At 50.3% G+C, this 22,383-nt stretch overlaps 1 protein-coding gene across 3 annotated transcripts; it reads left to right on the top strand.

The window, feature by feature from the left end:
* The first annotated feature begins 380 nt into the window (after positions 1-380).
* On the top strand, positions 381-18,316 carry LOC131755746 (H-2 class I histocompatibility antigen, Q10 alpha chain-like). 3 transcript variants are annotated; one of them, XM_067031884.1, is made up of 9 exons: positions 442-796; positions 4,735-4,842; positions 7,538-7,732; positions 9,840-10,100; positions 11,354-11,629; positions 13,756-14,025; positions 14,146-14,238; positions 14,554-14,586; positions 14,837-18,316. In XM_067031884.1, exons 4-9 carry the CDS (start codon positions 9,986-9,988, stop codon positions 14,899-14,901), a joined length of 852 nt encoding a protein of 283 aa, XP_066887985.1. In that variant the 5' UTR covers positions 442-796; positions 4,735-4,842; positions 7,538-7,732; positions 9,840-9,985; the 3' UTR covers positions 14,902-18,316. The 3 variants fall into 3 exon arrangements, with proteins under 3 accessions (XP_066887984.1, XP_066887986.1, XP_066887985.1); XM_067031883.1 differs by lacking the exon at positions 7,538-7,732 and having other exon boundaries at positions 381-796; XM_067031885.1 differs by lacking the exons at positions 4,735-4,842; positions 7,538-7,732 and having other exon boundaries at positions 422-796.
* The last annotated feature ends 4,067 nt before the right edge of the window (positions 18,317-22,383 follow it).

Below are 22,383 nucleotides of genomic sequence, written 5' to 3' on the forward strand. Positions count from 1 at the left end.
TCACCAAAGCTCTTCCTATGAATTTTCAAATATCAGAAAAGGCCCAGCTGAAAACTATTATCCTGAACATGGGAATCCCTGGTCAGAATTCAGGGGGGTCTGTGAACCCAGATGGGGAAAATAGTCTTTATTTTCTCTAACTTCTAGCTGAAATTTAGCCATTCATCCCGTGAGGAGTAGAGGTAGCAAAGCTCAGTGGTGTTAGCAGGTCCGTTGCCTCGGTCCCCAACAGAAACCACAGGTGTTTTCGAGTCACATGACAGTTGTCTCAGACACCGCCCGACTTTCCAAATGGCTGTAACTTGAGCTTCACTGCCTGGTCTCGTGGTCTCCTTTCGTGAGGCAGTAAAGAAGCACATGCGCTGTATTTCACAATTATCACAAACGATTGGTTTTTGTTCATTTTTTTTCCCCCGAGCCCACCAGAGGGCGCCATCAAGGACCTGCGGGCGGGCCCCAGGGTGAGTGCGGTGGAGCCGCAGCCAGAGCCCGGCCGGAGCCTGAACCTGAGCCAGGTCGGGGTCGCAGCTGCCGCGGCCCTGGGGGTACTGAGCGCTCTCCCGCCCGGACCCCGGCGAGGGACGCGTCCTACGGTCGGCCGGCGGCCGGCGTTGGCACGAGGCCCCTGCCCCACAGCTGAAGACGGACTCCACCGGGACCGGCACCCTGGGGCAGCGCGTGAGGCTGCGGATCAGGCGGCCGCCGAGTTCCGGGAGTGCGCGGGACCGGTGGTCGCCGCCGCCACCACCGCTGCTTCTGCTGCTGCTGTTAGGACTGGTGCGGGAGGGCGCAGCAGGTAACCGGGCGGAGAGGTGTGGGAGCCGGGGCGGACCCCCAATCGTCCCCCAGCCTCGCGCCTCTGGCGGTGCTAGGGAGAGATCCGCCAAGAACGCGGAAGCTATTCTGGGTTTGGGGGAGGCCGGATGGTGAATTGGAGAGCTGATCCAAGATCGCAGGGGTCCCTGAGCCCCGGGCTAGGCAGGGCCCCTGTTTTGCCGCCTCCCATTTTAGACCCCTGATCGGACTGAGCGGTCAGGAGGGTGGGGACCCCGGGGGACTGGCGGGGCGCGGGGGCTGGCAGTAACCCCCCCTCCCCCGCCCGGGACCCAGCCGACGCCACAGCTTCCTGGGGGTCCCTTGGCCTCTCTGGAGGACGCCGCTCGCGCTCGGCTCCCAGAGCTGAGTCCTCCAGGAAGGCGCTGGGAAGCTCCGTTGAGGCAGGAACCTGAGCGCCGCCTGCACAGCCTCTGCCTGCTAGCTCGGCGAGGCACCTGCCCGTCGCTATAGGTCTCCCTGGCTCCTTGGCGAGGTTCTCTCGGGTTGCCCGGGCAGCCCCTTGTTGAGGTGGCGGGTGATGCGGAGCAACAAGGATTTTTCTGACCTAGCGGGGGATTTCCATCCTTTAGCCATTTGCGTTCTGCACGCAGAACTGCAGGGCCGGACCTCCCCCTGGATTCCCGACCGCTCCCACCGAGCACCGCCCACCCTGACCGCACAGATGCCTGAAAGTTTATTAGCACAGGCGGGGAGTGTCCACCATCATGGCAGTAATAATAGCTGACGTCCTTTATTCCAGGCTCTGTTCTAAGGGCTTCACGTCCAAGAAGACACTTCGGCTCTCAGAACTTGCAAATTTACAATTTACAGATTTAAAATAGGGCCCAGAGCGGGCGCTAGGTGGCAGCACTGGGATCCAGAGTCGGAGTTCTTAGCTTTTTTGTGCTTGGACCCTGTCTCAGAATGTTTATAATACATAAAATGAAATACGTAGGATTCCAAAGGAACCCAATTATGTTTTTATAAAGCTATTAAAAAATTTAACTAGAAATATAAGTTTGTGATATGTAATATATGTGCTTCTAAGTTAGCACATTAAAGAATGCATTAAATAGCAACAATTCCCAGAATTTGGAAGTAGTGAGGGTAAAGCATATTTTCAGGTGTCTGCAACAACTGTCATGTGATTCGAAAACATCTGTGGCTTCTATCAGAGACCAAAGCACAGGTTCTGCTAATCCTGCTGAGCTTTGTTGCCTCCATTCAGCATGGGAGAAAGGCCAAACTTCAGCTAGAGGTTAGTGAAAATAAAGAGGTTATTTTTTCCCTCCAAGTTGAGGCTCCTGAACGCAATAGGATGCCCCTCCAGGAGGATTCAGTCCTCAGCTCCCCATGGGAAACACTTGAAGGAGAATCACCCTGGATGTCTGGGCAGGAGATCAGTGGAGAGAATAGAGCCAGGGATGGGGACGAGTTTGGCCAGTGTCCCTGGAACAGGGACCCCAGGGGAGTGGGGCTGTGAACCTGAGGATCCTTCTTACAGCTCCCCCCAGGGGTGATACAGGGGCACATAGGCGATTCCAGTTCTGCATGGCAGGGATGGTCATGGGTGTGTGTGCATGGACCCCGCAGCCTTGTAAGGGGAATGGTCAAGGCTGGCCCAGCGGGACAGGTCCCCAAGCCAAGGAGGAGGGAAGGAATGGAGGGTGACCCTGGTGTGTGCCAAACTGTGGGAAAGAGATGGCACATGGCAGGGAGGTAGCTAGGCATCTCCAGCAAGCCCCCTCAAACACTCCTGGACACCAGGCTTTCCCTGCAGGAGGTGGGGAATGAAGAAGTGGATTTCAAGGGGCAGATATCATGAGTCATGCAGCAGGGAGTTCTAAGCCTCATAGCAGCACCCTATGACAAGGATGCAATTATTATCCCCATGGTAAAGATAGGGAAACAGGCTCAGAGAGGTTAACTGGCTACCCAGGGTCTCAGAGTCTCACGACTCCTTAGGATTTGGATTCCAGGCTGGCTCTGGAGCCCAGGCTGCCTCAGGCAAAAGCTGAGGCAGGGAGTCCTGGCAGGGTGAGGGGCGATGGCAGAACTGATCCGTGGCCCTTGGAATCAAAACTGTGAGAGACAGATTAAGTAGAGATAAATGATTACAAAGCTGGTTACTACAACAAAGCTGGAATTAGGGCCTGGGGAGTGGGGGTGAGAGCAGGGTAAGGGCCGTACTCTTGGGTATCTGGCCTGGGCAACCAGCTGGCACCCAGACAGGAGCAGCATCAAGGGCAGGCTAGGGGAGGGACTGCAGAGGCCAGTCCTATAGAACTTCAAGGGCCATGACCACTGAGACTGCTTCTGGTCTCCCTCTTCCCCTTTCCACCCTCCTCCTCACGTGACTCAGTGGCCCCCTTCCTGCACTCCATCTCAGGTTCCTCTAAGCCAGGGATTCAGGGTCCCCTCCATGCTGTCCATGTGAGGCACACCCTTTCTCTGGCCCAGACCTTACCCTTGAACTCCAGCCCGTAGGACCTGACCCACGTTGGCCTCAAGGAGAAACGGAGGCACGAAGAGGCAATCTAGCCCTTTTTTTCCTCCCCAGACTCATCTCTTGCATTTGTAGTTGTCCCTTGACCTTGGTTTTCCTGAACACACCACACTCTTTTTTCATTCCAGGCATTCCCATGTGCTAGTGCTTTTGCCTAGAGCAGTTCTCAAACCTTAGAATCACCCAGAGGGCTTGCTGAACTACAGAAAGCTAGGAACCACCCCCAGAGCTTCTGACTCAGTAGGGCTGGGGCCCAAGAATTTGCATTTCCCCAGGTGAGGCTGATGCAGCAAGTTCTGAAACTACACTAGACTCACAGGAGCCTGAAATTTTCTTCCCTCCTCACCCACCCTACTGCCTGGTAACTCACACTGGTGAGGTCTCCTCCAGCTTTCAGCCTACAAGACCCCTGACTTCAGCACCCTCCTGCCCCAGGATGCTTACGGCACCTGGTACCTCCTGCTCCCCGACACTTGTCAGCCCCCACTGGCCTTACTGGATCTGCTTGTTTAATTGCTCAATTGTCCCCTTCCCTGCCAGACCTGAGCTCCCTGGGGGCTATGTCTGTTGTTTCTCTGTCCCCACACACACCCCCCGCCTGGCTCAGTGCCTGGCTTGTAGTAAGTGCTCAATAGATGTTTGTCAAATGAGTAATATTGCAAGGGGAGAGGTCGGGGCTGGCATAGCTGAGCAGGTGGGCAGGGCAGAGCCAGGTAGAGCCTGGAGTACCTGGGCAGCACATGAGAATCACCAGGGAGTTTTCAACGCCCGCCAGTGTCCAGCCCTCCCTTACCCCCAAATCCACTAAATCCATATCAATGGCAGGATCGTCAAAGCAGTGTTGGGCAGCCAGATGGAGAACCTCTAGCAAAGCCCAGTTCTGGTTTCCCTCCTCTCTAAGTGGGAACAATCAAGACCTGCCTCTGGGCTTCCCTGGTGGCGCAGTGGTTGAGAATCCGCCTGCCGATGCAGGGGACACGGGTTCGTGCCCCGGTCCGGGAAGATCCCACGTGCCGCGGAGCGGCTGGGCCCGTGAGCCATGGCCGCTGAGCCTGCGCATCCGGAGCCTGTGCTCCACAACGGGAGAGGCCGCAACAGTGAGAGGCCCGCGTACCACAATAAAAAAAAAAAAGACCTGCCTCACGGGAATGCAGGGAAAACACCACGAATCAATACTTGTAAAGCTCAGGAACCACGCCTGGCACCAAGGGCCAGAACTCAGCCCTGCTGGCTTTGTGCCTGGATGCTGGGGGGAGTTTCCACCCACTCCTGTGGCAAAGGCCCGATGTCCCTGTTCCCTTTCAACGTGCCTCTCACTGTCATTCCATACTATCTCTCCCAGCAAACACAAGGATGCATAGGATGTTTATACCTTGAGACTCATACTTCCCTTTTCCATTTCTCCCTTGCAGAGAGTCCCTGGGTGTTGCCCTTGGTGGCCGATAGCCCGGCGGCCAGGGCAAAGGTGGTGATGGCAGAATTGGCACACCTGAATTTGGAAAAGAAGCCATGGCCTACAAGTAAGATCGTGCCTGCCTGCTGAACAAGGGGTAGGATGGTGGAGGCCAGGAGCCCCCAGTCTGCAGGAGGCCGTGTGCACAGTCTGGGAATCTGGTGGACTGTCTTGGGGTCGGGGAACAACTCTGCCAGGGTAGAGGACACAGAGGCCAGAGCCTTTGGAGGGTGTCCCAGGGGATGAGACCTGACCTCCAGCGTGCTGGCCCCTCACTCAGGCATCTTTCCCCATGCCCGACTCCAGCTCTCTCCTTCCCATGGCCACCTCTCCCTTCAGACTAGGAAAGGACTAAGACTAAGAAGATGAGGTCTCCATGCCGTACTTCTTCCTTTTTTTCATTATCTCACTGAATGCCCTAGCACTCTGGAGCAGGTCAGTTAATTGCACCCACTTACAGATGAGGACACCAAGGCTTGGAGCTGGGAAATAACTTCCTCAGGGCCACGCAGCTAGGGACTGTGCAGTGCTACATAGATGGTGCGGGAAGCGAGGCAGATGCAAAAAAGTCTCCTAGGCAGAGTGGGAAAGGGGCTGGCCTCCTCCTTCCTCCACCACAGTCAGAGGAGGTAAACGGCTGGGCCAAAGCGGGTGCAGGACTGCCCCTGGTTGGGGGCTGGCCACATGGCCCAGTGACCAGGAAGTGGCAGTGGAGGGGGTCGGGGGTGGGAAGCTGATGATACAAACAAGCCCTGAAGCAACGATGGGCATGTAGCCACTTCCTTAGGCCATGTCACAGCAGGAGCAGATCCCCCTGGACGCCTGCTGTGTGTCCCCCTCTTCCTCCTGCCATGGTCCCACAGTGCCTGGCACTGACCCCCCGAGCCTGGCAGGTGGTATCACCTCCAAAGCCAGGAGATGGCCTCCTTTGGCTTCTTTTGCCACACTCTGGGCTGCAGCCCAAGGCATAGGATTTTCAGAGAGGAAGGGATGGCAGGGCCCTCCCTGGATACATGGGAGGCAGTACCTGGAAGTCAGCTGAGGGGGTCACAATCATGAACTTGCCCTAAAAGCAGGTCCTTGACTCTCAGGATGGGTAACCAGATGCCAGGATGTAGGTCACGGTAAAGCAGTCCAGGGCAGAGCAGATGCCAGGAACCAGAGCCCTCGTGGCAGGGAGGGCTAGGCCAGAGGGCTGTATCCAGGCCATTCCAGACACCATCTGGACAAGCCTGGGAAGGATTCAGAATTCAGCCCCTTCTTTCACCCCTACACCTACTACACTGAACCACACCACCATTTTATTTTTCCCCTGCATTCTTGCAGCAGCCTCAGAACACCCCAAGCATGCTCCTGCGTCAAGACCTTTGCACTGACTTTCCCCTCTGCAGACCTGGGATTCTGTCTCTCAGATCTTTGCCTGCTGGTTCCTTGAGTTCTTTAATAGTTTCCTTTCTGGAAAGGCCTTCTCTGCCCATTCTATCTAAAATTTTCAACTCTTCCCCTAACATTTTGTATATCTCTGCTTTATTTTTTCCCTCAGCGCTCATCACTATCCAGCCTACTATACATTTTACTCATTTATCTTGCTTATCCTGCATTCATGTAAGCTTCCTGAGAGCAGGCACTTGGGGCTCTTTGGGTTATCCCAGCATCCTCAAGGCCTCGGAGATAGCCAAACAGTAGGTGCTCAGAAAGTACTTGCTGAGTGGGGCGGCAGGGTGGGCCCTGCTGGGCCATATGATCTAGGCTGCCAGGATGAGCAGAGCTGCGCCATCTTGAATTGCAGCCAGGATGGTGTTTTGGGAGGGCATAGAGTGGAGAGGAGCCATGGGGAGGGGCCTTCTCATGTGTCCCCAGCCACTCAGTGTCACCCAGAAGTGTGTTCACTAAAGGGAGGGTGCAAGCCAAGTATCACCTTGAGAATCTGGGTGTACAATCTGTTCCTGCCTTTCACTACTGGTGTGAGCTTTGCAGGCGGCTTTGCCTCCCTGGGGCTGTTTCCCCATATGTCATAGATAGGTACAATAGTACCCTCCTGATAAAGTTGTATATGAGGGTGACCTGGCCAACATCTTATAAAGTGCTCAGGACAGGGCCAGCCCCTAAGTGCTTTAAAAGTGTTTTGTAAATTTTTTAATATATATATATACTGATCGACTTCCCTTCATTGTAACCAAAAATAACTGGCCACTAAAGCAGCTAACGTTAATAAATAGTAACATTACATAGTAAGCAAGGTCATGTACCTGCCCTAACAGAACGACCACGTGTGTGTTGCTCCCTTTCCCACCAGGCCCGACCTCAGGATCACTTGCTCTTTCCTGCATTTTCCACACCTGGGGAAGAGCACATCAGCCCCTTCACGGCCTCCTTGCTTAGGTGATGGGAGCACCAGGGTTCCTGGGCCTCTACTTCTGTGTCCCTCAGTCTTTGGCACAGCTCTCAGAGGATGTCCTTGCTCCCAGATGGTGCATTCCCCCCCACCTCTCTCCCTCCCCCCTCCACTACCCTCCCCCGGCCCCAGGGCTCACTGGCCACCAAACTCTCAGGACCTAATGGGCTTCAGTGGAATACTATTTGTTTCCTGTAGCTGCTGTAACATGACCACAGCTTGGTGGCTTAAAGCTACACATTTCTTCTACTTCAGATCTGGAGGTCAGGAGTCCAAAATGGGTTTCACTGGGCTGAAATCAAGGTGTTGGCAGGGCCAGCTCCCTAAAGAGGCTGTAACGGAGAATCTGTTCCCTTGCCTTTTCCAGCTTCTAGAGCTGCATTTCTTGGCACATGGTGCCTTCCTGCATCTTTCTCTGCTGCGTCTTCACACCACCTTCTCCTCTGACGTCATGGACTCTCCCTCTTCTAAGGACACATTAGGGCCTGCCTAGACAATCCAGGATGATCTCTCCATCTCAAGACCCTTAATTTCATCTGCAAAACTCCTGTTACCATATAAGGTAACATTCAAAGGTTCCAGGGATATCTTGGGGGGGTCCATCATTCAGCCTACCACACTATCCTTCCTGAGCTGTGGAGACAGAGGCAGGACAGGAAGCCCAGCTTGCATGGCTTCCTCACCACCCAGGAGGCCAGCAGCTACCCAAAGACACAGGATCTTTGCCCTCCCTCACTTCCAGGGCAGGTACAGCTGCTGCAGATCAGAGCCAAGGAGTGGGTGGGTCACCTTGACACAGAGAAACCATCGCCTCTGTTCTCCCCAACGCCTTTGTGCCTGTTCACAGCTGTCAGCACAGGAGCACCCCACACTGATCTTAACTCAATGGTGTGCAAGCAAACGGCACCGTGAGAGAGACTCCAGGCATTTCCCAGGAGGCCCACACCAGTCCAGACCCAATGTTAACCCTTCACTCAAACACTCTTAACATTGACCCCTCTTGCCTCCCATGAGGAGGTTTCTCCAGCCGTGAGAAGAGAACACCTCTTTCCTCAGCTTAGAAAAAGGCAGCGAACCCCGGGGAGAGAATCTGGGCTGCCCTCTTTCTAGTGCATGCCTTTGAGTGCTATACGTGGCCTCCCCTGGACCTCGGTTCCTTTATCTGTAAAATGGGGCCAACCACACTGACCTCTTAGGTTTATTGTAAAGATCAACTGAGGTAGTGAGTGAGGAGCAGTGAAACCAGTGCAGGCACACAGTGGTCATTCCAAAAATGGCAGCTGCGATTATCGTCTCTGCCATTCATGTTCTTATTTTTTGACCGGTTCAACAAAGGCCAGAAGTAAGTGCTCACCGTGTGCCAGCTGTGCTGCTAGGCCCTAGGGAAAACAGCGATGACAGAGTCAGATGTATTGCCCACCCTCATGGAGTCCACAGTTTCACAGGGAGCACAGGACACTATTGAGACCCCTCTGAGGGACATCAGGCTGAAATCAGGAGGGCTTCCTGGAGGAGGGGACACCTCACTGCAACCTGAGGGATGAGGAAACTAGCTGAGAGAAAACAGAGAGGGGAGTGCCCAGGGCAGAAGAAACAGCAGGTGCAGAGGGCCTGGGCGGAGTTTGGTGTGGCCTGAAGTAACAAGAAGGCAGTAAAAAAAGAGCGGTGAGTGTGGAGATGTGTTTGACTTCTTTCTCACTTGAATGTTCAACCATGGAGTACCTGCTGTGTGCCAGGAGCTAATCTAGGTGCTGGAGAAACAGAACAATCCATACAGGAATCACTGCCCTTAGGGAGCTGACACTGCAGAGGAGAGACAGACCATTAACAAGACAAACAAAGTGCATATTCTCTAGGAAGTGTAGTGCTATGGAGAAAAATAACACAGAGACAGGAGTGTTGAGGGATAAAAACTTCTGAGCAAAAAGTTTTTAAAAAATTAGGTAAGAGAGTAAGCCAGGGATATCTCTGAGAAATGTGGCCTGAGTTTCTTAAGATACAGCACTTGTTTTAATAGCTTGAGTCAGGACTGGCTGCTAAGTAGATTTCATCTCCAGCACCAAGTTTAATTGATGAGTTGGTGCTTTTGGAGACATAGTAGAGAGGCAGCATTTGGACTCAAAGAGAAAAGAGATTGACTAGTAACATCTCCTATGGGAGCAGGAGGGAGCGGGGAATGCAGTCATGGTGCCACCAGCTTGGCAGCAGTGATTCAAGCTAAGAATGATGGCCAGCCTTTCCCAGGCATGTCTGGGCAATGAATAATTCCACATAAATTAAGCTTCCAAACAACCAACTCTTAAAAAGAAATCTTTTTAATTGTGAAATGGGAAACCAGACAATCATACTTATTAGAGAAGAGTATAAGGTATGAGTAAGTAGGCCCTGAGTGAAGAGCTGAGAAACTTTCTGGGAATAAAATCCATAAGCCTTAATGCATGAACTTCGTTCTCAGTGTTTGACTGATTCTGTCTATATTTAAACTCTTTGGATGCCCTTATTTTTTTCCACTGAAATTCCCAGTTCTTGCTCTTGCTGATAACGAATTCTCTGGATAAGTTTCCACTGCCAACCCTACCCAAGCACACTGACCACCACCACCCCCGACCCCCACCCAGTGCAGACCCTGGCAGTCCATGTGAGCCTGAGACTAGTCTGTGTTTCCACAGGGACACACTCGCTCCACTACTACTACCTGACCCTATCAGAGCCAGGCCCAAGCCTCCCTAAGTTTCTGGCTGTAGGCTACGTAGACGACCAGCCCTTCATCCGGTATGACAGTCGTGTGGGCAAGGCCGAGCCCCAAGCCCCATGGATGACGCCAATGGATGCCCAGTACTGGGAGACGGAGACCAAGAAGCAGGAGAAATGGGCGGAGGTGCAGCAGGTGGAGATGTGGACGGTGATGGGCTACCACAACCACAGCAGCGGTGCGTCGGGCGGACCCCCCATGCTTCTTCCTTCACGCTCTGCACACTGACCCTCGAGGCAGCCATGCCTGTCATAGGGTGTGGGGCAAGCTTCTGATACTTGGCTCTTCTCAGTCTCCTTCCCCCACAGCCAACCAGGGGCCTCAGGGCCTCAGAATCAGTCGGGGCTTCAGCGGCCAGCCCACAGGCCAGTGTAGCAAGCATCCACAGGAGCAGAGGGCCCATGATACCTCCCCCTCTCCCCTTGCCTACCCAGGGTTCTGGACCTCAGCAGACTGGGAGAGGCTTTTCCCTGCCTCACGTACCACCCTCAAATCACACCTGCCCACCCCAGGTCCTCGGGAGGCCATCTCAGCTTCCCCATCTCAGCAACAGCGAGCTTACAGCTACCACCGAGGCTGCTGCTAATTCTCAATAAAGTGCTTCTGGAGCACAGCTCGTTCACACAACACCCTCCTGCTCTGTGCCCAGACACACCCAAATGGCCAGACTAAAAGCCTCGGGTCCCCAGAGGCCTCAGAAAGAGTAGATATAAAGGACTGAGCCTGGGAAGGGCTGTGCATTCAGCCCAGGGCCCCCGGGATAAGCACCACATGACATAGTCTTAGCACTGAGGACATTATACACCCATGAGTAGTGTGGGATATGAAGTAAGGATGTGTCTAATTATGAACTTGAGTGTTCGTCCCACATGAGAGGCCCAGCAGGTTTCTCAGCCCAGGCTGCTTATCAAAACTACTTGGGAGATTCTTTTCTTTATAAACTTATTTATTTTATTTATTTATTTTTGGCTGCAGTGGGTCTTCGGATCTGCGCATGGGCTTTCTCTTGCTGCGAGCAGGGGCTACTCTTTGCTGCGATGCGCGGGCTTCTCACTGCGGTGGCTTCTCTTGTTGCAGAGCACGGGCTCTAGGTGTGTGGGCTTCAGTAGTTGTGGCACAGGGGCTCAGTAGTTGTGGCTCACAGGCTCTAGAGCGCAGGCTCAATAGTTGTGACGCATGGGCTTAGTTGCTCCATGGCATGTGGGATCTTCCCAGACCAGGGCTAGAACCCATGTCCCCTGCATTGGCAGATGGATTTTTAACCACTGCACCACCAGGGAAGCCCCAGTTTTTGTTTTTGTTTTTTAAATGCTGACACCCTGTCCCTCCACCCTTTGGAGGCCCCTCTGGGTGGTGGGCTTCTCCGCGCCTCTCAGTGACTTGACACCCCCCGGCCACCACTAACCAAAGCCTTCTTACCTGCACACACAGGCATGCACAGCGCTCAGCGCATGTTCGGCTGTGAGATCCAGGAAGATGGCCGCTACAGGGCCTTCTGGCAGTTTGGCTACGATGGGCAGGACCACCTGTCGCTGGACCTGGAAACCCTGAGCTGGGTGTCAGCTGAGCCCATAGCCATGCGGACCAAGCACTGGTGGGAGACAGAGCGCTGCTACGCAGAGTACGACAAGGCCTACCTGGAAGGCCCCTGCCTTGCCTCCCTACACAGATACCTGGAGCTGGGAGGCCAGAGACTGAGCCGGAGAGGTAAGGCCCACCCTGTGGCAATGCAGAATGGCCCCATGCTCCCATTCTCGAGAGCCATCCCATTTGACAGAGAAGCCTTTGGTGGGCGTGAGGAAGCAGGCAGTGTCCCCCTGGCTCAGACAAGCCCACTGGGACCCAGAGAGATGGCCAGCTAGCCAACAGCTTTTTCTTGCAGAGGAGGAAGAAAGCCCAGACCACAGGCCTTCACCCCAGGTGAGGTGGAGTGGGCAGTTCTGGAGTCTCCCCTGTCCCAGTGTGGTCTTGGAGAATAAACCCCCTTATTCTGGGCCTCTTTTTGTTCATCTACAGAGCGAGCGGGTTAAACTAGGTGCTCATAAAGTCCTTTTGGGGTTTAACATCCTTTGGCTCTGCTCCTTGGGAAACAGACCCCAGGCCCTAGGAGATAGCATCCCTCACCACTCCCTGGACCACTGGGGACTGCCAGGGAAACTGAAGCCCTTTGCCCCTCTCCTCCCTCATAGCCCTCAAGCTAAACATGCTCCCCAGACTCAGGGTGCATTGCAGACTTTTCCTGAACCCAGTCACCAGGGCTGGAGACCCAAGGGCTGGGATGGACACTAGGGAAGGTGGGTGCTTTGGGGGGCCGAGGGTGAAAGCCTCGCAGGTGTGGTGGTCAGGGAGGCTGCTGGGGGTGGGGCTGATCAGAGCACCAAGCACACCGTGATGGCTGGTGATTGAGTAGTGGGATGTGAATCAGTTGAGGTAATGGGGAGGATATTCCTCAAAGGGAGGACAGGACAGATAACATCAGGAGCAGAAGATGTGATTATGAGAGCAGAGCGTGGTGGCTCAGGGCTCAGGCACTGGAGCCTAGCCTCTAGATACACATCCCAGCTCCAGGATTTGTTGGCTGTGTGACCTTGGGCAAGTTACCCGCCCTCTCTGTGCCTCAGTTTCCTCATCAGTATAATGAGGATGGTAATAATACCTGCTGCCTCCCCAAAGCAAACATATGGGTGTGCATTAAATAAGTAGTGTGGAACTCTCATTCAGCACCAGGTGTTGTCCTATGTCCTTCACCTGGTAGATTAGTCAGGATTCTCCACAGAAACAGAACCCACAGGATGCATAGGGAGAGAAAAAAAGAGACGTGTTCTAGGGAGTTGGGTCACGTGACTGGAGGTAGAGAAGTTCCAAGATCTGCAGTCAGCAAGCTGGAGACCCAGGAAGAGCTGATGTTGCCGTTCCAGTCTGAGACCAAAGGCCTGAGAACCGGGAGAACCAATGGTGTAGTTCTAGTCCAAATGCTGGAAAGTTCAAGACCCAAGAAGAGTCAGTGTTTCATTGAGTCTCAAGGCGGGAAAGACCAGTGTTGCAGCTCAGTTGTCAGGCTAGAGGAGCTCCCTATTACTCAGCCTCCTTGTCCCGTTCAGATCTTCAGCTCAGTGAATTGCAGAAGGCAATCTGCTTTACTGAGTCCACTGATTCAAATGTAATACCACCCAGAAACACCATCACACACCCAGAAAGATGTCTGACCAAATGCTTGGGCATCCTGTGGCCCAGGGAAGTTGATACAGAAAATGAACTATCACCCCTGAATTACGTCATTTGGAACTCGAAGTCTGAGCGGAAGGAATGATGAAGGAAGGCCCTGGGCGCCGGCAGAGGGTTGTGGACAAGAGTCAGACGGGGCTTCACATCCAGGATGTCCAGCTCCGGAGCCCACAGTCATAACCATTCTCATTATAGGGTCAGAGAAGTATCATCCTTCTTGCCCTCATTTAACAAACTCTTATTAGGCACCTCCTGTATGCAGGAAGTCACAGCATGTCAAGTCTCTGAGAAAACCCTAGGGTCTCTGTAGGGAGAAGGGGGAGGGTCAGTCTAGGGCCCAACAGCCCCACCCAGGACCCTCCTTGGAGGTTGGGGGCAGGAAGTCATATCCCCCCTCATGGAAGTTCCCAGGACAGCGCCCCTCTGGAATGGTAGGCAATGGGTTGTCCCTGCTTGCAGCAGTAATTGGGTGCCTTCCCTGGAGAGAGACCCTGTCCCTACTTCCTCGTCCTCCACCCTGGAGGATGCCGGAGGAGCCCAGGATTAAGCATGAGGGATGGGAAGAGAGCAGGCACTCCCAGCCTTCCTCTCTCCACCTCTCCCTGCAGAGCCACCCACAGTGCGGATAACAAAGCACTCGGCCAAGGATGGGGGCACCACCCTGAGGTGCTGGGCCCTGGGCTTCTATCCGCGCAACATCTTGCTGAGCTGGTGGCTGGGGGAGAAGGAGCTGGACTCCAAGCATGCGGAGACACGCCCCAGTGGGGACGGCACCTATCAGACGTGGGCGGCTGTGTGGGTGCCGGCGGGGGAGAAGGCCCAGTACACCTGCCACGTGCAGCACTCCAGCCTGAACCGCACGTTCACTGTGTCCTGGGGTGAGGAGCTGGGGCTTGGCCCGGAGCGGGTGAGGAGGGGCAGGGGAGGGCCCAGGGCACCTGGAGACAGTCCCATGGACTGGGGTGGGGGGTGGCCCCCTTTCCTCTGTCTTTTCTTAGAGTCCTCTCATCCTGGACTTACTGCCATGGTTATCTCCCTCATCCTGGTCTTGCTGGTGGTGGTTGGTGTGATCTTGACCAGGTGCATTCAAGGTAGGTGGGGAAGAAACAAAGGAGCGGGAGGCCCTCTGGCTGGTCCAGCCTTATGGGGAAGAATGCTGTGCGCCCATCCCTGCAGCTAAACTGTTCCCTCCTGGGGAGCAGCAACTACTGCTGAGGTCCTGCCCCCTGTCCCCCACCTGTGGAAAAGCCCAAACGTCCCCACCCCACAGCTGCACATCACCCCGAGGACCCTGCAGTCAGGGGAGACCACTGGGCCTGACTTTGGAAAGGGCCCATAGCGGGAGAGGCAGGGGGAAGGTGGGGACACACCACCCACCTCCTCTCTTGTGTTCTCTTTCCCCACAGCCAGGAATAAGGAATCTTACAAGCAAGCCCCAGGTAATTGTGGGATGGACTGGTTGGGGAGAGGAAGCCCCGGGTGTTCTCAAGCATGGCCCGGATGCCTTGGAACTCAGGATGGGGGCGGGGCACGGGATGGGTGCTTTTCTCTGGCCTCAGCCTCCTTAGCCCCATCCCACCATCCTGGAGCCAGGCAGAGGGGGTAGGGAGCAGTCCAGGGAGTCACCACCTGGGTTTGGGGGAGGGCTGGGGAGCCGGCTGGGGTCACCTCCCTCCTTTCTCCCGGCAGGTGGAGAGGACCCCCATAATTCCCAAAGCCCAGCAAGAGCAGGGGCTACTCAACTCATCTGCTGACAGAAGGTCACCGTCACAGATCAAGGGGGTGTTTTGTGGGGTGTTTGGGGACCTGAAGGAGTACCTCAATACATAAGGCAAATACTAACAGCCTTAAAAGGGGAAATCGACAGTAACACAATCATAGTAGGGGACTTTAACACCCCACTTTCACCAATGGACAGATCATCCAAAATGAAAATAAATAAGGAAACACAAGCTTTAAATGATACATTACACAAGATGGACTTAATTGATATTTATAGGACATTCCATCCAAAAACAACAGAATACACATTTTTCTCAAGTGCTCATGGAACATTCTCCAGGATCAATCATATATTGGGTCACAAATCTAGCCTTGGCAAATTTAAGAAAATTAAAATCGTATCAAGTATCTTTTCCGACCACAAAGCTATGAGACTAGATATCAATTACAGGAAAAGACCTGTAAAAAATACAAACACATGGAGGCTAAACAATACACTACTTAATAACGAAGTGATCACTGAAGAAATCAAAGAGGAAATCAAAAAATACTTAGAAACAAATGACAATGGAGACACGACGACCCAAAACCTATGGGATAGAGCAAAGCAGTTCTAAGAGGGAAGTTTTTAGCAATACAATCATGCCTTAAGAAACAGAAAACATCTCGAATAAACAACCTAACTTTGCACTTAAAGCAATTAGAGAAAGAAGAACCAAAAAAACCCAAATTTAGCAGAAGGAAAGAAATCATAAAGATCAGATCAGAAATAAATGAAAAAGAAATGAAGGAAACAATAGCAAAGATCAATAAAACTAAAAGCTGGTTCTTTGAGAAGATAAATAAAATTGATAAACCATTAGCCAGACTCATCAAGAATAAAAGGGAGAAGACTCAAATCAATAGAATTAGAAATGAAAAAGGAGATGTAACAACTGACACTGCAGAAATACAAAAGATTATTAGAGATTACTACAAGCAACTGTATGCCAATAAAATGGACAACCTGGAAGAAATGGACAAATTCTTAGAAATGCACAACCTGCTGAGACTGAACCAGGAAGAAATAGAAAATATGAACAGACCAATCACAAGCACTGAAATTGAAACTGTGATTAAAAATCTTCCAGCAAACAAAAGCCCAGGACCAGATGGCTTCACAGGCGAATTCTATCAAACATTTAGAGAAAAGCTAACACCTATCCTTCTCAAACTCTTCCAAAAGATAGCAGAGGGAGGAACACTCCCAAACTCATTCTATGAGGCCACCATCAGCCTGATACCAAAACCAGACAAAGATGTCACAAAGAAAGAAAACTATAGGCCAATATCACTGATGAACATAGATGCAAAAATCCTCAACAAAATATTAGCAAACAGAATCCAAGAGCACATTAAAAGGATCATACACCATGATCAAGTGGGGTTTATTCCAGGAATGCAAGGATTCTTCAATATACGCAGATCAATCAACATGACACACCATATCAACAAACTGAAGGAGAAAAACCATATGATCATCTCAACAGATGCAGAGAAAGCTTTTGACAAAATTCAACACTCATTTATGATAAAAACCCTGCAGAAAGTAGGCATAGAGGGAACTTTCCTCAACATAATAAAGGCCATATATGACAAACCCACAGCAAGCATCGTTCTCAGTGGTGAAAAACTGAAACCATTTCCACTAAGATCAGGAACAAGACAAGGTTGCCCACTCTCACCACTCTTATTCAACATAATTTTGGAAGTTCTAGCCACAGCAATCAGAGAAGAAAAAGAAATAAAAGGAATCCAAATAGGAAAAGAAGAAGTAAAGCTGTCACTGTTTGCAGATGACATGATACTATACATAGAGAATCCTAAGGATGCTACCAGAAAACTACTAGAGCTAATCAATGAATTTGGTAAAGTTGCAGGATACAAAATTAATGCACAGAAATCTCTGGCATTCTTATACACTAATGATTAAAAATCTGAGAGTGAAATTAAGAAAACACTCCCATTTACCACTGCAGCAAAAAGAATAAAATATCTAGGAATAAACCTACCTAAGGAGACAAAAGACCCATATGCAGAAAACTATAAGACACTGATGAAAGAAATTAAAGATGATACAAATAGGTGGAGAAATATACCATGTTCTTAGATTGGAAGAATCAACATTGTGAAAATGACTCTACTACCCAACGCAATCTACAGATTCAATGCTATCCCTATCAAATTACCACTGGCATTTTTTACAGAACTAGAACAAAAAATTTCACAATTTGTATGGAAACACAAAAGACCCCGAATAGCCAAAGCAATCTTGAGAATGAAAAATGGAGCTGGAGGAATCAGGCTCCCTGACTTCAGACTATACTACAAGGCTACAGTAATCAAGACAGTATGGTACTGCCACAAAAACAGAAATATATATCAATGGAACAGGATAGAAAGCCCAGAGATAAACCCACACACATATGGTCAACTAATCTATGACAAAGGAGGGAACGATATACAGTGGAGAAAAGACAGCCTCTTCAATAAGTGGTGCTGGGAAAACTGGACAGCTACATGTAAAAGTATGAAATTAGAACACTCCCTAACACCACACACAAAAATAAACTCAAAATGGGTTAAAGACCTAAATGTAAGGCCAGACACTGTCAAACTCTTAGAGGAAAACATAGGCAGAACACTCTATGACATAAATCACAGCAAGATCCTTTTTGACCCATCTCCTAGAGAAATGGAAATAAAAAGAAAAATAAACAAATGGGACCTAATGAAACTTAAAAGCTTTTGCACAGCAAAGGATACCATAAACAAGACCAAAAGACAACCCTCAGAATGGGAGAAAATATTTGCAAATGAAGCAACTGACAAAGGATTAATCTCCAAAATTTATAAGCAACTCATGCAGCTCAATAACAAAAAAAAACCAAACAACCCAATCCAAAAATGGGCAGAAGAACTAAATAGACATTTCTCCAAAGAAGATATACAGATTGCTAACAAACACATGAAAGAATGCGCAACATCATTAATCATTAGAGAAATGCAAATCGAAACTACAATGAGATATCATCTCACACCAGTCAGATTGGCCATCATCAAAAACTCTAGAAACAATAAATGCTGGAGAGGGTGTGGAGAAAAGGGAACACTCTTGCACTGCTGGTGGGAATGTAAATTGATACAGCCACTATGGAGAACAGTATGGAGGTTCCTTAAAAAACTAAAAATAGGGCTTCCCTGGTGGCGCATTGGTTGGGAATCCACCTGCCGATGTAGGGGACTCGGGTTCATGCCCCGGTCTGGGAAGATCCCACATGCTGCGGAGCAGCTGGGCCCGTGAGCCATGGCCGCTGAGCCTGCGCGTCCAGAGCCTGTGCTCTGCAACAGGAGAGGCCACAACAGTGAGAGGCCCGCCTAGCGCACACACACACACACACACACACACACACACACACACACACACACACACACACAAACTAAAAATAGAACTACCATACGACCCAGCAATCCCACTATTGGGCATATACCCTGAGAAAACCATAATTCAAAAAGAGTCATGTACCAAAATGTTCATTGCAGCTCTATTTACGATAACCAGGACATGGAAGCAACCTAAGTGTCCATCAACAGATGAATGGATAAGGAAGATGTGACACATATATACAATGGAATATTACTCAGCCATAAAAAGAAATGAAACTGAGTTATTTGTAATGAGGTGGATAGACCTGGAGTCTGTCATACAGAGTGAAGTAAGTCAGAAGGAGAAAAACAAATACCGTATGCTAACACATATATATGGACTCTAAGGAAAAAAAAATGTCATGAAGAGATTAATGGTAGGACGGGAATAAAACACAGACCTACTAGAGCATGGACTTGAGGATATGGGGAGGGGAAAGGGTAAGCTGTGATGAAGTGAGAGAGTGTCATGGACATATATACACTACCAAGTGTAAATTAGATAGCTAGTGGGAAGCTGCCTCATAGCACAGGGAGATCACCTCTGTGCTTTTTGACCATCTAGAGGGGTGGGATAGGGAGGGTGGGAGTGAGGGTGACGCAAGAGGGAAGAGATATGGGAACATATGTATAACTGATTCACTTTGTTGTAAAGGAAAAACTAACACACTATTGTAAAACAGTTATACTCCAATAAAGATGTTTAAAACAACAACAACAACAACAACCACCACCCAATCCAAAAATGGGCAGAAGACCTAAATAGACATCTCTCCAGAGAAGTCATACAGATGGCCAAGAAGCACATGAAAAGCTGCTAAACATCACTAATTATTAGAGAAATGCAAATCAAAACTACAATGAGGTATCACCTCACACCAGTTAGAATGGGCATCATCAGAAAATCTACAAACAACAAATGCTGGAGAGGGTGTGGAGAAAAGGGAACCCTCTTGCACTGTTGGTGGGAATGTAAATTGATACAGCCACTATGGAGAACAGTATGGAGGTTCCTTAAAAAACTAAAAATAGAACTACCGTATGACCCAGCAATCCCACTACTGGGCATATACCCTGAGAAAACCATATTTCAAAAAGAAATGTGCACCCCAATGTTCATTGAAGCACTATTTACAATAGCCAGGTCATGGAAGCAACCTAAATGCCTATTGACAGACGAATGGATAAAGAACATGTGGTACATACATACAATAGAATATTACTCAGCCATAAAAAGGAACAAAATTGGGTCATTTGTAGAGAGATGGATGACTCTAGGGACTGTCGTACAGAGTGAAGTAAATCAGAAAGAGTAAAACAAATATTGTATATTAACGCATATATGTGGAACCTAGAAAAATGGTACAGATGAACCGGTTTGCAGGGCAGAAATTGAGACACAGAAGTAGAGAAAAAGCATATGGACACCAACGGGGAAAAGCGGTGTGGGGCGGGGGTGGGTGGGTGATGAATTGGGAGATTGCGATTGACATGTATACACTGAAGTGTATAAAATGGATGACTAATAAGAACTTGCTGTATAAAAAAAATTAATAGAAATAAATAAATTAAATAAAACAAGGAAAATGCAATCAAGAGAAACCCTCGAGTCATTATGCTAAGTGAAATAAGCCAGTCAGGAAGTCTGGTCTGGGTTTGTGACAAGCTCTGCAGATGGTAAACGCAACCGTGTTTTGGGTAGAAGGGGCAGAATCCCAGCATGAGTAGCCAGCATCATGGAAGCAGTGGATGGTACTGATGGCCGGGTGTGGAGTGGAACGCCTGTGGGTGAGGCTAGATGGGATGTGTCAATGACAGCGCCATAGCTCTATCCCTGCCTCTGCACACGGCAGCCCTGATTGCCCAGAGACATATCCTCTCAGCTTCTAGTCAGAGCTCCTCTTTCCATCTTTACAGCTCAAGACCTGCGATTCCATCTCACTGGAACACATTTAACATGAGAATATTGATAAATTATAAAGGGAAAAAAAAGAGCTACAGACCCTATCTATAAACAACTTGATAACATTAAAATATACATGAATAATTGACATAGAAAAAAAGCTGGAAGGAATACGCCAAAATATGAACAGTGGTTATCTTGACAGAGAGATGATGGTGGTGAACTGAGTGGTTTTATTTTCTTTGGCTTCTCTTCATGTAAAATAAAAAAATTCTATCAGGAACATATACTGCTGTTATAATAAGAAAAATATTATTGTAGTTGTCTAATACAAGAAGGGTCTGGACAGTGTGCATAAAAAGAGAGCTGGCAAGACAAGATGATCTTCTAAAGAGAGTGAGCAAAGTGGAGTCCAGTGAGTAAGCCAATTTATCTAACACAACGCAGTCTCTGCCCTCACCAGTCTCATGGTCAGGGAGCGGGGACAGACATGGAAGCAAATGGTACAAGAGTGACCAGCATTATGACTGGGGTAAGCTCAGGAGAATGTGGGAGCTCTGATCAAGGCTGAGAAGGTGGGGAAGGCTTCCAGGAGGAGGGAACCCTTGAGGAGCATCTTGAAGGGGGAACAGATGGTCTCCAGGTGCAGAAGAGGAAGGATGGTTTGCCAAGCAGAAGGAACAGTACGTGCAAAGGCCCTGAGGCAGCTTCATTCTAGCCTGGGTGGCTCATCAGGCCAATAACAAACAAAACCAGGAGTTCCCTGGTGGTCTGCTGGTTAGGATTCCGCACTTTCACTGCTGTGGTCCAGGTCCGGGGAACTCCCACAAGCCATGCAGTGTGGCCAAGAAACAAACAAACAAAACCACCAAAGGTATAAGAAGGAGCTGGTTTGGAGAGGATGGTATACTCCACCTTGAGGATAGCTTTTGAGTACTTTTTAAAATAGTCCCTTTCATTTCCCATTCCTACTTCACATAGAATAGAAAACACTTATGCTCTGATTCACCTGTTAAACCACTCCCCAGAGCTTGTAGTTTCCCTGAGAAATTGCAAATTGCCCAGCTAATGCTAAGAAGTTTGATTAAATCAGAAGGGGGGGGGGCGTCTCCAGGGCTGTATATCATTCCCCACTTGTCTGCCAGGGAAGAAGTCATGCCCTGAATTGGGGGTGACATGTGGGCTCTGTTGGTTCCGTGACCCCAGCAGAGTCGTTGGCGCTTGTTACCCTCAGTTTCTCCAGTAACCAAATAGATACACGATGGCCCCAAACAGCCTAGAAGACCTCTCACTGCATGACCTGGGTAGAGTGAAATTGTGAGACCCCAGGTGGCCTTAAAAAGCCTACCCACCGGGCTTCCCTGGTGGCGCAGTGGTTGAGAATCCGCCTGCCGATGAAGGGGACACGGGTTCGTGCCCCGGTCCAGGAAGATCCCACATGTCGCGGAGCAGCTGGGCCCGTGAGCCATGGCCGCTGAGCCTGCGTGTCGGGAGCCTGTGCTCCGCAACGGGAGAGGCCACAACAGTGAGAGGCCCGCGTACCACAAAAAAAAAAAAAAAAAAAAAAAAAAAAAAAAAGCCTACCCACCTCCGCTGGAGAGAGCAGTGACATGTGTCAGGCTCAGGCCACCCCCTTCTTCATGGATGAAGGACAGAGGATGTGTGGGGTCCACCCTGACCATGCCCCCCTCTTGCTCCTCCACTCCCACAACCCCTGCCACCTCACTTTGTTCTGCGCTAGCCAGAGTAAACTGCCTTACAAATGTGGAAGTCTTGTACGATTTAAATATTAACTGAGTCTCCCTGACCCCCAGCACTTCCCTCCCTTACCTGGGACCTCCCCCTCCCTCCACACTCAAAGGAAAGATGCCACAGGGCAGAAAGCAACGAGGGTGCAAGGACCCAGTGCACAGTAGATGCTCTAGGACCAATCTAGGGCTACCACGTGGAAAGATGGAATTGAGAATCGGCTCTGTGTTGTACACGTACTCCCATCAACATCTTGGCATGACACAAACCCCTGGAACTTGGCCATGATCTTGGCGGAAAGGCAGAGAACCCCAGTGGAATGGCGTCTCAAAATAGAAATGAAGTTGTGGGGAAAGTCAGCTCATTTCACACATGCCTGGGTTAGTGGCGTGGGTCG

This window comes from Kogia breviceps, chromosome 4 (genome assembly GCF_026419965.1).
Source record: "Kogia breviceps isolate mKogBre1 chromosome 4, mKogBre1 haplotype 1, whole genome shotgun sequence".
NCBI lineage: Eukaryota > Metazoa > Chordata > Mammalia > Artiodactyla > Physeteridae > Kogia > Kogia breviceps.